This window comes from Microtus ochrogaster, unplaced genomic scaffold (assembly GCF_000317375.1).
Source record: "Microtus ochrogaster isolate Prairie Vole_2 unplaced genomic scaffold, MicOch1.0 UNK27, whole genome shotgun sequence".
Classification (NCBI taxonomy): Eukaryota; Metazoa; Chordata; class Mammalia; order Rodentia; family Cricetidae; genus Microtus; species Microtus ochrogaster.
The window spans coordinates 3166604-3179223 of NW_004949125.1; the positions used below are offsets into that span (position 1 = coordinate 3166604).

Genomic DNA, 12620 nt, shown 5'->3' on the forward strand with positions numbered 1-12620 from the left:
GAAGAGCAGGCAATGCTCTTAACCACTGAGCCATCTCTCCAGCCCCCCTGATTAGTACTTCTTGCACCTCCTCTCACTCCTGCCTTCCTCTTGAACCTCCTGGGTCTTGGAGGTCTTGGGATCATCTACGTCTCTTTGGGAGATTCCAGGATGGACTTCAGAGGTCAAAGGCAGGCTAGCTTCCTGGGCTTTTCCTGCTTTGACCTTCCCATGATCCCTTGCAGCTCGGGGCAGACTCTGACTATGATAAGCTGAGTGATATGGTGAAATACCTGGACCTGGAACTCCACTTCGGCACCCAGAAACCTTCGAGTGAGTGGCCTGATGGCCCTGGGTCATGTCAACAGCCACACTGCCTGCTGTCTTCTGGGCATTCTCTAGCTCCCAGTCCCCACAGCCTGCACGTATTGCTATTGGGTCTTCCAACCTTCAGGCCCTTCTGCATGCTTGAATCCCTTGACAGTGCTGCAAGCTAGATCCTGCAGCCACCTGCAGTTCTTAGTGAAGAAGCCCAGAGAGGCTAGGTAGTCAGCAGAAAGTCACAGAACCAGGATAGCGTGAGCAGCAGGCATCTATGAATGTCCTCAGTCTCCCCGCCCCCTAGTCCTTTCTAGGTATCTCCTTGTAGTGGTTGGAGTGTGACTCTAAGTATTGGCAGTCAGTTCTTGTACACGACACAAGCTCAGAAAGTGGTGGGTTTTCATTGTTAGGGTCAGACAAGCCACGTGCTGAATGGCCTTAGGCTGAAAGGCTGAGGAATGAGGGGAGTTTGGATGCCTGGCGCTGATGTAGTTATGGCAATGCACGCCAGGAAAAGGGTCCTTGCCACTTGCTGTGGCCACATCTCTCCCTTGGTCCTGCCACATCAGCCCTAGCCTAGCCTCCTGGTCCCCATTAAACTATTCAGTTTCCCTTCCAGAGCCCGTGCCTGGCCCCGAACCCTTCAGGAAGAAAGAAGTGGTGGAGATCTTGTCCCACAAGAAGGCCTACAACACCTGTGAGAAGCCTAAGGGGCCCATCCTCTGGGTCTCAGAAGTTGAGACCCGCAAAGGGGTGGGGTGACCGAAATTCCCATGTGGGTGTTGGGACCTGTCACCCTGCTAAATAACCCGCTTCTCAGGGTAACAGGATCCCCTTCCTGGGACTCAGGTGCACACTTAGGAACCCTCTATTGATCACATTCACCACAATGATTCCTTCGCTCTGGCCCCGCCTCCAATCACATTATCTACTTAGTCCTTCCCTAGTTCCCCGCCCCGTCCGCAGATCCCGCATATATTCCTGCTATGTCTTTGGGGCTCCGCCCCTTATCAGTCTATAAGACCCCCTAGCCTCCGGCTAGGTCTATGCCACGCCCTTCTCCACTAGACACCTCTCCCAGGCCCCTCCTCCCGTATCCCGCTAAGTCTCAGTAGTTACGACCAATCATCAAGCCCCCCCATTCCCTGAGGTCCCACCCCTGCCCTGAGCTGAGCTCCGCCCTCTCCCTGGGCCCCGCCCCGGCTCATCCTGGTGCCCTGCTCTCAGCCATCCTTCTAGCGCACCTGAAGCTGACCCCTGGCGAGCTGAGGCAGGTGCTCATGAGCATGGAGCCCAGGCGCCTGGAACCTGCGCATCTGGCGCAGTTGCTGCTCTTCGCTCCCGACGCCGACGAGGAGCAGCGCTACCAAGCTTTCCGCGAGGCTCCAGGCCGCCTCAGTGAGCCGGACCAGTTCGTCCTGCAGGTGCTAAGAGGGCCCCCTGGTCGTCGCCGTCCCCCACTGCCCTCCCCCAACATGGCTAATGGCGCCTTCGCCTGGGCTCCCCTCCGCAATCGGGAGTTAGCTTCTGTCCAGGTCCCTTGAAGATTGTCCCTGGCCTCTGAGTCTCAATTTAACTCCTTTGATGACCCGTTACCACTCGCGGTCAAGGCAAATGGGAGAGAACATCCGCTAGGGGTCGTGATAATTTTTCCCAAGGAGTACCCAGTTCAGTAGTCAGAGGACTCCCTCCCCAGGCTGGACAGTAGGTACTACTGACTGCCGTTGGATAAATCCTGGCTCTTGACTTTCCCGTAGATGCTGTCGGTTCCCGAATACAAGACCCGCCTGCGCAGTCTACACTTCCAGGCCACCTTACAGGAGAAGACAGAGGAGATCCGAGGCAGCCTTGAGTGCCTGCGACAAGCATCCCTGGAGCTCAAAAATAGCCGGAAACTCGCCAAGATCCTGGAGGTCAGATGGCTTCCCATACCTGCTCTTTTAATCTGATCTTCTGTCTTCCAGGGGCTCCCAGCCTGGAAACCAAAAACTACACATGGGGAGAGGGATGGGGTGAGCCAATCACCCTCGTTCTTCTTACAGTTTGTGTTGGCCATGGGCAACTATCTCAACGATGGACAGCCCAAGACCAACAAGACCACCGGGTTCAAGATCAACTTCCTGACAGAGGTGAGGGCCAGCAGGCAGTCACTTGCTCCAGCTGCCAAGCTTGGAGGTCAAACCTATGTCAAGTTGTGGCAGTAGAGCCAAGTGTGGTGGCATATACCTGTAATCCCAGCGTTTAGAAGGTTGAGGCTCAAGGATCAGAAATTGGCGTCTAGCCTAGGCTAAATAAGAGCCTGATTCATACAACATACAATGGAGAAATAGAAAATTCAACAGGGAAGAAGAAAACATTATGCCCATAAATTCTTCCCCTGGCTGGGGAAGGGGAAACAGGCTGCACACAGGCTCAGAAGTGACTCAGGCAAAGGGCAGGAGCATGGAATGGGGCTTCTCCGGTTCAGATCCAGGACCTAGACTTGGGAGGGGAGTTGGAAAGGGTATTAAAGACTAAGGAGTCTAGGAACACTGAAAAGCCTGGTGTCATGTGACCAGAAGTCTGGTGGGTGGGACTTTGAGGAGCATCTGTGGCGGGTGTTCCTTACAGCTAAACTCCACCAAGACAGTGGATGGGAAATCTACCTTTCTGCACATCCTTGCCAAATCGCTAAGCCAGCACTTTCCTGAACTCCTGGGCTTTGCCCAGGACCTGCCCACTGTGCCCCTGGCTGCCAAAGGTAGGTTGTGTTCATGGGTAAGGGAGACAGATGCGTGCTTCCCTGAGCTGGGGATGCAGCCCCCCTAAGACTTGGTTCCTTCCTGACACGCAGTGAACCAACGAGCCCTGACTGGTGACCTGGCTGATCTCCATGGCACTGTCAGTGAGATTCAGGTGGCCTGCCAGAGCATGTCTCCCTCCAGTGAGGACAGGTTTGCTGTCGTCATGACTGTATCCTCTAACCAGCCTGCTCCAGCACCAGGCTGGACTCTGGAATGGTCGGGTAAAGCTGACCGTGGCTCTAGGGCTCAGTGCAGACCCTTGCAGGAATTCCAAGCAGAAGCTGCGTGTGCCCAGGGATTCTGGGAGGGGTTCCATCCTGGATTATGTAGAGTCCACGTGCTTATGCCAAAGCTGAGTAGCTGAAGATGGCATTCTTTTGTGTATTTATGACACTGGGGATCGAACTCAGAGCCTCAGGTGTTCAGGCATATGTTCTACTGCTGAGCCAGGCTGGCAGCCATCACTGGTGGATTCCCAACAGGTATGCTACTGCCAAGCCCTGCCTTCAGCCCCTCACTGGGGGATTCTAGGCAGGGGCTCTACCACTGAGCCACACCCCAGCCCCTCACTGGGGGATTCTAGGCAGGGGCTCTACCACTGAGCCACACCCCAGCCCCTCACTGGGGGATTCTAGGCAGGAGCTCTACCAGTGAGCCACACCCAATGGACACAGGGAGGCACTGAGCTATAATACCCAGTTCACTCCCTATTACACTTTTGAAGCTGAGTCTCTCTGAGTTGTCCAGGATGGCCTCAGACTCACTTTATAGCCCAGGCAGGCCTTGAACTTACAATTCTCTGGCCTCGTCCTCCCAAGGATCTAGGGTGACAGGTCTCTATCACCAGGCACACTCATAGTTCCCAAAGTCATTGATATGTTGACAACTATCTGTCCTCATGAATGGTGGGGCCCGGATTTAAATCACAAGAGACAAGGAGAAGCTTGGCCAGTCAGGCACTGTAAGCCAAAAGCAAGACGAGGAGGCACTGGGGGGACTGAATCCAGAGCATTCAATATTGTTCTCCCAGTGAACTGTGCACTTTGAATTAGGGCCACTAAGTCTTTCTTACAGTGCACCAGATGCTATCTTAAATCCTGGAGGCCCAGAGAGGGAACAGGCTGCCCTAGGAGGACAGAAACAATGAGCTTTTGAACTGTTTTAAATACTAACAAAAGCTATAGGAAAAAGGAGGCATTTTAAAAAGAAAGAAAACAAAGAGGAAGGAAGAAGGGGGAGGGAAGAAAAAGAGAAAAGGCCTGCTGTGATATGGTACACAGGTATTCAGAGGTAGAGGCAGGGGGATCAGGAAGTCAAAGTTATCCTCAGCCAGCCTGGATTACAAGAGATCCTGTCTCAAACACGTAAACCAAGTATCAGGTAGACAGGATCAGCCCAAGGGAGTGGTCTGAGAAGTGGGCAGTGAGCTCAACACACCGAAATCCCAGCACTCAGGATGCTGAGGTAGAAGGCGCTGGAGTTTAGCCGGGCGGCACTCAGTAGACAGAATCAGGTAGATCTTTGCTGAGTTCGAGACCAGCCTGGTCTACAAGAGCTAGTTTCAGGACAGACTCCAAAGCTACAGAGAAACCCTGTATCGGAAGAAAAAAAAAGAAGGAGGAGAAGGAAGAGCTGGAGTTCAAGGCCAGCCTGGGCCACCAAATGAGATCCTGTCTATAAACAAAACAAACAAATAATAACAAAAACGAACAAACAAGAGTCAAGAAGCTACTAAGCAGACGTCGCCAAGACGATGGCTCCCCCTTGTGGAGAGAGGGGATGTCTGAGGATATACAGAATGTAAATTCTGCATGAAGGTCTGACTGGTGTCCTGAAACCTGTGGCGTTGGGGAGTGGGAGGGGGTACAGTTCTCTGCCTGCAGGAAGGAAGATTCTATCAGAGCAGAGAGGGAGCGGAGCAGCCAGGGCTGTCTGGGGTCACATTCCAGCCCAGGAGGGTAGAGCACCCAGCGGCTGTTTCCTTAACCAAGGCCCCCATAGTCCTTTCTGGAAACGGCACAACCGGCTCTGCGGGCTCTGGACGGGCTGCAGCGGGAGGCCATGGAAGAGCTAGGGAAGGCACTGGCCTTCTTCGGAGAGGACTCCAAGGCCACTACCTCAGAGGCCTTCTTTGGCATCTTTTCAGAATTCATGAGCAAATTTGAGGTGAGTCAGGGTGGAGGCTGGAGGGGCCCCTGAAGGGAGATGGGGCCAGGAGAGCATCCTCCCCAAGTTCCCCTGGGAAAGGGTGTCCGTAAATGGCATACCCTGTCTCTGGTGTGGTGGGGCCACAGCCTCTGCACCAGCCATTTGGGTGCCAGGAAGAGGCAGGAAGGGTGTCATTGATGCTGAGACCACTGACCACTCCCTCACATCTCCAGAGAGCACTCAGCGACCTGCAGGCAGGTGATGGCCCACGCAGCTCCGGGATGGTTTCACCCCTGGCCTGGTGACAGCTGTCATCAAGCATCTTCTGCAGTCTGAGCACGGAGACCGAAGGTGGAGGTTGCGACCCCCGAGGGACATCACAGGGTTCAGGGTACTTACTTGATCATGCAGCTTGTCTGCAGGAAGGGCTTGGGTGCGGTGGGGGCCGCAGCCCCGTATCTCCGGCTACCTCAACTGCTAAGCTCCGCCTAGCCCTCTTCTGCCCATCCTCCTTGGTTTCCCAGACAGCCTGCCTGGCTTCCTATCACCACAACGTGAATAAAATGCTGCTTTGTGTCAGGAGCTGTCCCACCTGAGGGCGGATTGCAAAGTGGCCGCTGGCCTGGAACCCTTGCCTGTGGCTTGGTGGGAACACACCGCTAGGATGTAGAGTTACTCTGTGAGTCTGCTGGAGGGGGCTCTGGAACAGAGGCCGACACTCCAGGATGAACCCACTAAGCCAGCACCAGAAAGAAAGCCTACAAGATCACGGCCTCCATGGCAGCTGGAGGAGGGCAGGCGAGATGAAGACTGTGAGACTGGGTTGTAGAGGCTGGGGTGGCTGTGGCAGCATGGAGCAGGAGAGAGAATTCTCGGCTGGGGCTATTGAGAAAGAGGGAGAGGAGAGTCACTGCTATTAGGCCACTGGATCTAGGCTTTGTCTTCTTTTTGTGAATTTATTTAATTTTATTTTTGAAAGACAGGGTCTCGTGTAGCTCAGGCTGGCCTCAAATTCACTGTGCAGCCAAGGGTAACCTTGATCCTCCTGCCTCTACCTCCCAAGTGTTGGGATCATAGGCACGTGCTACCATACTCCATGTTCTTATTCTCTCTCTCTCTCTCTCTCTCTCTCTCTATATATATATATATATATATATATATATATATATATATATATATAACAGACTGGCCTTGCAGTTCACTATGTAGCTCAGGTTGGCCCCCAGCTCGCCACTATACTCCTGCCTAGGCCTCCCCAGTGCTGGCATTATGTTACTAAGGGAATGAACCAAAGGCCTGGAACATGCTAGGTAAGTACTCTGCCACTGAGCTACACCCCAGCCCTCGCTCTGCTTTTGGGGAAGTGTCTTAGTTGCTCAGTCTGACTTTGACCGCACTCTGTAGACCAAGTGGGCCTTGAACTTTTAAGTCTCCTACCTTAGCCTCCCCAATAAGTGGAAGGCAGGCCTGCACCTCCTGGCCCAGCCAGAACCGAGAGATACGGAGTTCTAATTCTGTGTGGAATCGGGGTGGGAGTGGTGTGCACAGAGCAGGTGGGGGTCAGAGGACAATGGCATGAGTCGGCTCTCTCCTTCCACCATGTGGGTCCTGGATATTGAACTCAGGTCATCAGGCTGGGCAGCAAACACCCTTACCCACTGAGCCATCTTGGTAGCCCTAAGAACCGAGCTTTCAGTCTTAGCAGCCCAAATCCTATTTAGCGGTGGTCAGATGCGAGCTGGAGTAGTTGGGAGCAGAAAGGAAATCCTGGCGGTTAGGGCAAAGGGGACATGGCAATGGCTGGATGGGATAGTGACGTCAGTTCAGTGGTCAGCCGCAGTTCCTCACCTGGGTAGTGATGCCATTGCCCGGAACAGGCTGAGTGAGGAGGGCAGGCTCAGGGGTAGCTGACACAATCTGGGCCATCCAGGATTCCCAAGGCTGCACTGTGTAAACCTGGCATGAGAAGCTGACACAATCTGGGCCATCCAGGATTCCCAAGGCTGCACTGTGTAAACCTGGCATGAGAAACGAGTCGCCTGGAGCCTGCATGTGGATGGGACAATGAACAGAGTTCCCATCCCTTGGTTTTGGTATTCTAGGCCCAGATTCCCACAATACGATGCCATAGGCCTCTCTTCCGTGCTGCTGTTTCTCTTTGGGTCTGTTACTCTGTGCATGTTTGCTAAAGGGTGTGCCACACATGGATGTCAGAGGGCAGCTTGTGGGCTTGGCTGCACATGCCTTTGCCCAAGGAGCCATTTTGCTTTCTGTTTTTTAAATTTTTTTTAAATTAAATCTATTTCATATTGCTAGGATTCAAACCCCAGGCCCTGTGCTTCCAAGTTCTACCACCATGCTACCCCTCCACCCATGTCTATTATTTATTTATTTGAGATGGTGTTTCCATAGCCAGGCTGACCTTGAATTTTGACCCCTCTTGCCTCTCACTCCCAGTTACTGGGGTTATAGGCCTGTACCACAAAACCCAGTTTGACTTTTATCTTAATTTATATCGTTATTTTTTTTTGAGACACAGTCTCTGTAGACCATGCAAGCCTCAGATCTGTGGTAGTCCCCTACCTCAGCCTCCTGCCTACTGAGACCGCAAGGCATGGACTACCCACCCCAGCTCCTCACTTGACTTTCTCCAGAAGTATGAAAGGCCTTCATCTGTATCTTGGATTTTTTTTCTTGCCTGTTTTTTTATTTCATTTTTTGTATCTTGAATATCTTAAGATTTATTTATTTATTTATTATGTATACAACATTCTTTCCATGTATGCTTGCATGCCAGAAGAGGGCACCAGATTTCATTATAGATGGCTGTGAGCCACCATATGGTTGCTGGGAGTTGAACTCAGGACCTCTGGAAGAGCAATCAGTGCTCTTAACCTCTGAGCCATCTCTCCAGCCCACTGCATCTTACATTTTAAGAAATTAATTCTATGTGAATGTACACATCCATGGGTGGGTTTGTCCACGTGAGTTTGGTGTTCCGAGGCCAGAAGTGGGGATCCGGTGACCTGTAGCAGAAGTTCGAGACCGGTCCGTGTAAGCTGGGAGCTCCTAACTGCTGAACCATCTCTCCTGCACCTCAGACTTTTTCTCCCACTAAAATCAAAATCCCAATAGGTAGGACTTGGAACCTTTGGTTTCTTCTCTCTGGGACAGAAGACTATGCAGACCAGCCTACTCTCAGACTCTGTGTAGAAGATGACCTTGAGCTGATCCTCCTGCCTCCACCTCCTCAGTGCTGGGATTACAGGCATGCACCACTATCACGGAATCTTTCTATAGCACTGGGGCTGGGAGCCAGGGCTTCATATATGCTAGGCAAACACTCTACCCACGGAGTCAGATCCCCAGCCCAATCTGGTTATTGAGAGCCTTCCACAGTCCTTGACTCTGAGTGTGTTCTCTCCTTGTTCCTTTCTTATGCCCATCCAACCCATAAAAACATTTGAACCAAGATGTGTGTGTCAAGGAGGAACCTGGCTAGTCAGCATACACGTCTCCTTAGCAGCGAGACTTGTACACAGTGCCTGGTACCTGTGTCCCTGGAAAAGGGTGTCAATAACCCTTGTTGGGCAGCTGGAGAGGGGCTCAGTGGTTCCAGCACTGGTTGTTCTTCCAGAGGACCTAGATTCAAATCACATGGAGGCTCACGGCCATGTGACTCCAGTTCCAGGCAATCTGACTCCCTCTTCAGGCCTCCACAGGCTCTGAATACATGTGGTGCATAGACATACATGCAGGTCAAACACCCATACACTCATAAAACAATTTCCTTTCGAAACAGTCCTTGTTGGGGAGCTGGAAAGATGGCTCAGCTTAGAACACTAGTTGCTTTTACAGAGGACGGGGTTTCCAATCTCACCAACACATGGTGGCTCAAAAATGCATGAGGTGCCAAACTCCAGGGATTTTTGCTTTGTTGGGGGGGGGGCGCTAATCTTCTGATGTCAATTTCTGACCTTCCCAGGCACCAAGCATGTAATACATTCATGCAGGTATAACATCCATACACATAAAATTAAATAACTAAACCTGGATTTACAAGTTTTGGTCCATGTTGTAGGCCAGGAGAGATGGCTCAGTGGGTAAAGGTGTTTGCCACTAAACCTGACAACCTGAGTTCAAATCTCCAGTATGCATGTGATGGGGTAGAGAGGGAACAAGTTGTCCTCTGACATCCTTGCAGGTATGCACAAATAAATAAAGAATAATATATTTTAAAATCTCTGAGGGAGTTAGGATTTAAAAGCATAGCTTATGCCGGATGTGGTGGTCCCAGCACTCAGGAGACAGAGGCAGGTGAGTTCGAGGCTAGTGTGGTCTACAGAGCGAGTTCCAAGATAGCCAGGGCTACACAGAAAAACCCTGTCTTTAAAGGAAGGGAAGACAAAGTAGTAATAATAGTCACAGTTTATTCAGAAGGCTGAAGCAGGGGGATAGAAAGTTCAAAGGCCTGCTTGGGTAAATTATTGAGACTTTATCCTTGAAATAAAAACTAGACAGGAGGAAGAAGAAGCTAGAGGTATAGTTAGTGGCAGCGTGCTTACTGAGAATGCATGAGGTGCCAATGTTCAATCTCCAGAGATACACAAATTATAGACTCCACCAGGCAAGATCTCCCAGCCCAGGCAGAGCTCCATAGCATTTTCCTGAAGTTAGAAACACATGCCCCTTGCCTGAAGTTCTAGCCACTGGACTGCGGTTTGACAAGTCAAGCACTAGCTAGGATTTTTTTCCTTAACTTGCCTTGTATCTGTTATCAATTTGTTACAGCAGTGCTGTGTAACAAACTGGCCTTAACCTTGCTTTCCTCTACATTATCCCAAGGTGTTGGACATGCTAGGCGGGCAGAGCAGAGGCATGCCCCCAGTTCCTTCCTCAGTAAGGGATTCTATCTGAATTATTTAACCTCCATTTATTTATTTATTAGGGTGCATCCACTACAGAGGCATGTGGAGGTCAGAGGGTAACCTGAGGAAGCCAGTTCTCTTATTTCACCATGTGTATTCTGGAGAACAGAACTGTCACTAGTGGGTTCTGGGCAAGCACTGTGTTGCTGGGCCAAGCCCCAGCCCCTTATTGGTGGTTTCTAGGCAAGTGTTCTACCATTAACCTCTATCCCCACCCTCTTTCAAATTTTAAACTTTGAGACAGAGTTTTACTAAGTTACTCAGGCTGGTCTTGAATTCTTCCATTATAATTCAAGCAGGCCTAGAACCTGGGCTCCTTCTGTCTTAGGCCCCAGGTAGTTGGGATGAAAAACCTTAACTCATTATGAAATGACAACCACTTAGTGCTCAAGGCTTGGGTGACTTGGGCCGGGCTGATCTGAGCCAGATTTCGTGGATCCTCATACATACTCTGCAACTGTGCGAGTCAGATAAGTGGCCTTGCCAGTCGTGCAGGGGTTTCTCCCACACGCGGAACTGTGGTGGAGAAAGTGAGGACAGCCTCAGGTGGTGGCTCATCCTCTACCCAAAACTGGGACCCCTTTCCTAAGTGAGGCAAGAGCCCAAGAAAACAAATAAGCAAAAGCACAGAAATTCAGGGCTGGGGATATAGCCCAGTTGGTAGAGTGCTTGCCTAGCGTGCTTCAAGCCCTGGGTTCGATTCCTGGCGCTGCATAAATGGGCTGTAGTGGTGCATGCCTGTAATCCCAGCACTGAGGAGGTGGAGGCAGGAGGATTGGAGTTCAAGGTCATTGGAGCCAGCCTGGGCGACAGGAGACCTCGTCTCAATCAATAAATCAGTGCACACAAGCCTCTCGAGGTTGTCTCAGAACTGGTGCACTAGCAACAAGGGCCATTCAGATTGGAGTGGGAGAAAAAAACATCTGTTTATTTTAATTTATATTTTGAGACAGGGTAGCCCAGGCTGGCCTTGAGCTCAGGCAGGCAGATGCTGTGATGGCCACACTGTGAACTCAGGAATATGGGGAGTATCGGGACATTTTAAAATCTTTTACATGGCCCCTTGGCCAAGCAGGTTCTAGCCTCTGTAAGGTCATAAGTGACAGCCGGGGTGGTGATGTACATCCATGATCCTGACCCTCAGAGGTGGAGGCTGGAGTTTCAGGATTGTTATTGGCTACATAATGAATTTGAGGCCAGGCTAGGCTACATATGAGGCCATATCTCAAAACAACAAGGCCAGAAAGGTGGCTCAGTAGGTAAAGGCACTTGCTACCAAGCCTGAGACCTGAGTTTGATCCCTGGGACCCACATGGTGGAAGGGAGAAAACTGACTCCCAAAACTTGTCCTCTGGCTTCTACATGCACACACAACCCATTAGTACACACACACACACACACACACACACACACACGAATTATTAAAATGTTCAAAACATTGGCAAAACAAAATAAAAAGTTCTACATGGCCCCAAGCGTGCCTGGACTGAGCATTGCTCCAGACTGTCACCAGGTGACTGCTAGGTCACCTGTGAGTAGTCTCTCCTGCAGACACTCCAGTGGGCAGCTGTGAGCTGGGCCTACCTAGCAACCTTCTGTCAGAAAAGCCCCTTGTATTCTTTTGGAATTATCGCTCCCTTATTCCGGGGCCAGCGAGCTGAGCAGGTATAGAAAGTAAGTGGCCGTGTGGCTCAGAGTCAAGTCCAGACAGCTTGAAAGAGGAAGCTTCCGTTTCTCTGGAAGCGGTGTGTGTACAAAGGGCGGGAATTTGGGGGTGGGGTGCCTCCGTGTCAGCAAAAGACAAGAGAAGGTGGCTATGTGCATCTTTGCCCCTGGATCCAGCCGTGCCTGAAGTACACATCTGGGCTTAGCAGTTCCAAAGCCACCACGTTCCCCTTCTATGGTAAAAGGTTAATTTCTTGACCGAGGCTGCCTATAGACAGACCTTCCGTGTTTCTAACATGCTTTCTTTACTCATGAACATAGAGCTGCCAATACTATTGACAGGTGCCACATACAATGCTGGGTGTAGACACCTTGTGGGTCAGGACCTCACAATTTAATTTCCTATATCTTATGGGGGCTCTGCCCCAGAACCAGTGCACAGTGCTGTGTGTGAACCAGTACGTGTCTCCTCTCCAACCCCTCCCTCAAATGATAGAATGTGGGTGCCGTGCTTATGCTCCCGGAATTAACTCGTTCCTCGACGATAGCAATGCCGTAGCCTAGCCCTGCGCGGCTTTCCCAGCGCAGCACGGTGACCTTTACCGAGTAGGACACTTCCTGTGTTTACACGTTTTTGTTGTTTCTTCACAACCCTCTGAGGTGGATTTTGTGATCTCCTTTTTACAAATAAAAGTCTGAAACTCATGGAAATTGCTGGAATTTTCTAGATCCAAAAACTCTTGTCTGTGGGCATTCAAAGCTTGTCCTCTTTTTTTTTTTTTTTTTTTTTGGTTTT

At 51.0% G+C, this 12620-nt stretch overlaps 1 protein-coding gene across 2 annotated transcripts in view; it reads left to right on the forward strand.

The window, feature by feature from the left end:
- Grid2ip (Grid2 interacting protein) overlaps positions 1-6165 on the forward strand; it is a 29985-nt gene extending 23820 nt beyond the window's left edge. For both annotated transcript variants that reach the window (XM_026789704.1, XM_026789703.1), the window contains exons 13-21: positions 225-312; positions 920-997; positions 1528-1724; positions 2058-2213; positions 2343-2429; positions 2911-3040; positions 3134-3252; positions 5085-5249; positions 5465-6165. In XM_026789704.1, coding sequence (XP_026645505.1) covers positions 225-312; positions 920-997; positions 1528-1724; positions 2058-2213; positions 2343-2429; positions 2911-3040; positions 3134-3252; positions 5085-5249; positions 5465-5536 — 1092 coding nt within the window. In that variant the 3' untranslated portion in view covers positions 5537-6165. The remainder of the gene's footprint in view (positions 1-224; positions 313-919; positions 998-1527; positions 1725-2057; positions 2214-2342; positions 2430-2910; positions 3041-3133; positions 3253-5084; positions 5250-5464) is intronic.
- Positions 6166-12620: the final 6455 nt, after the last annotated feature.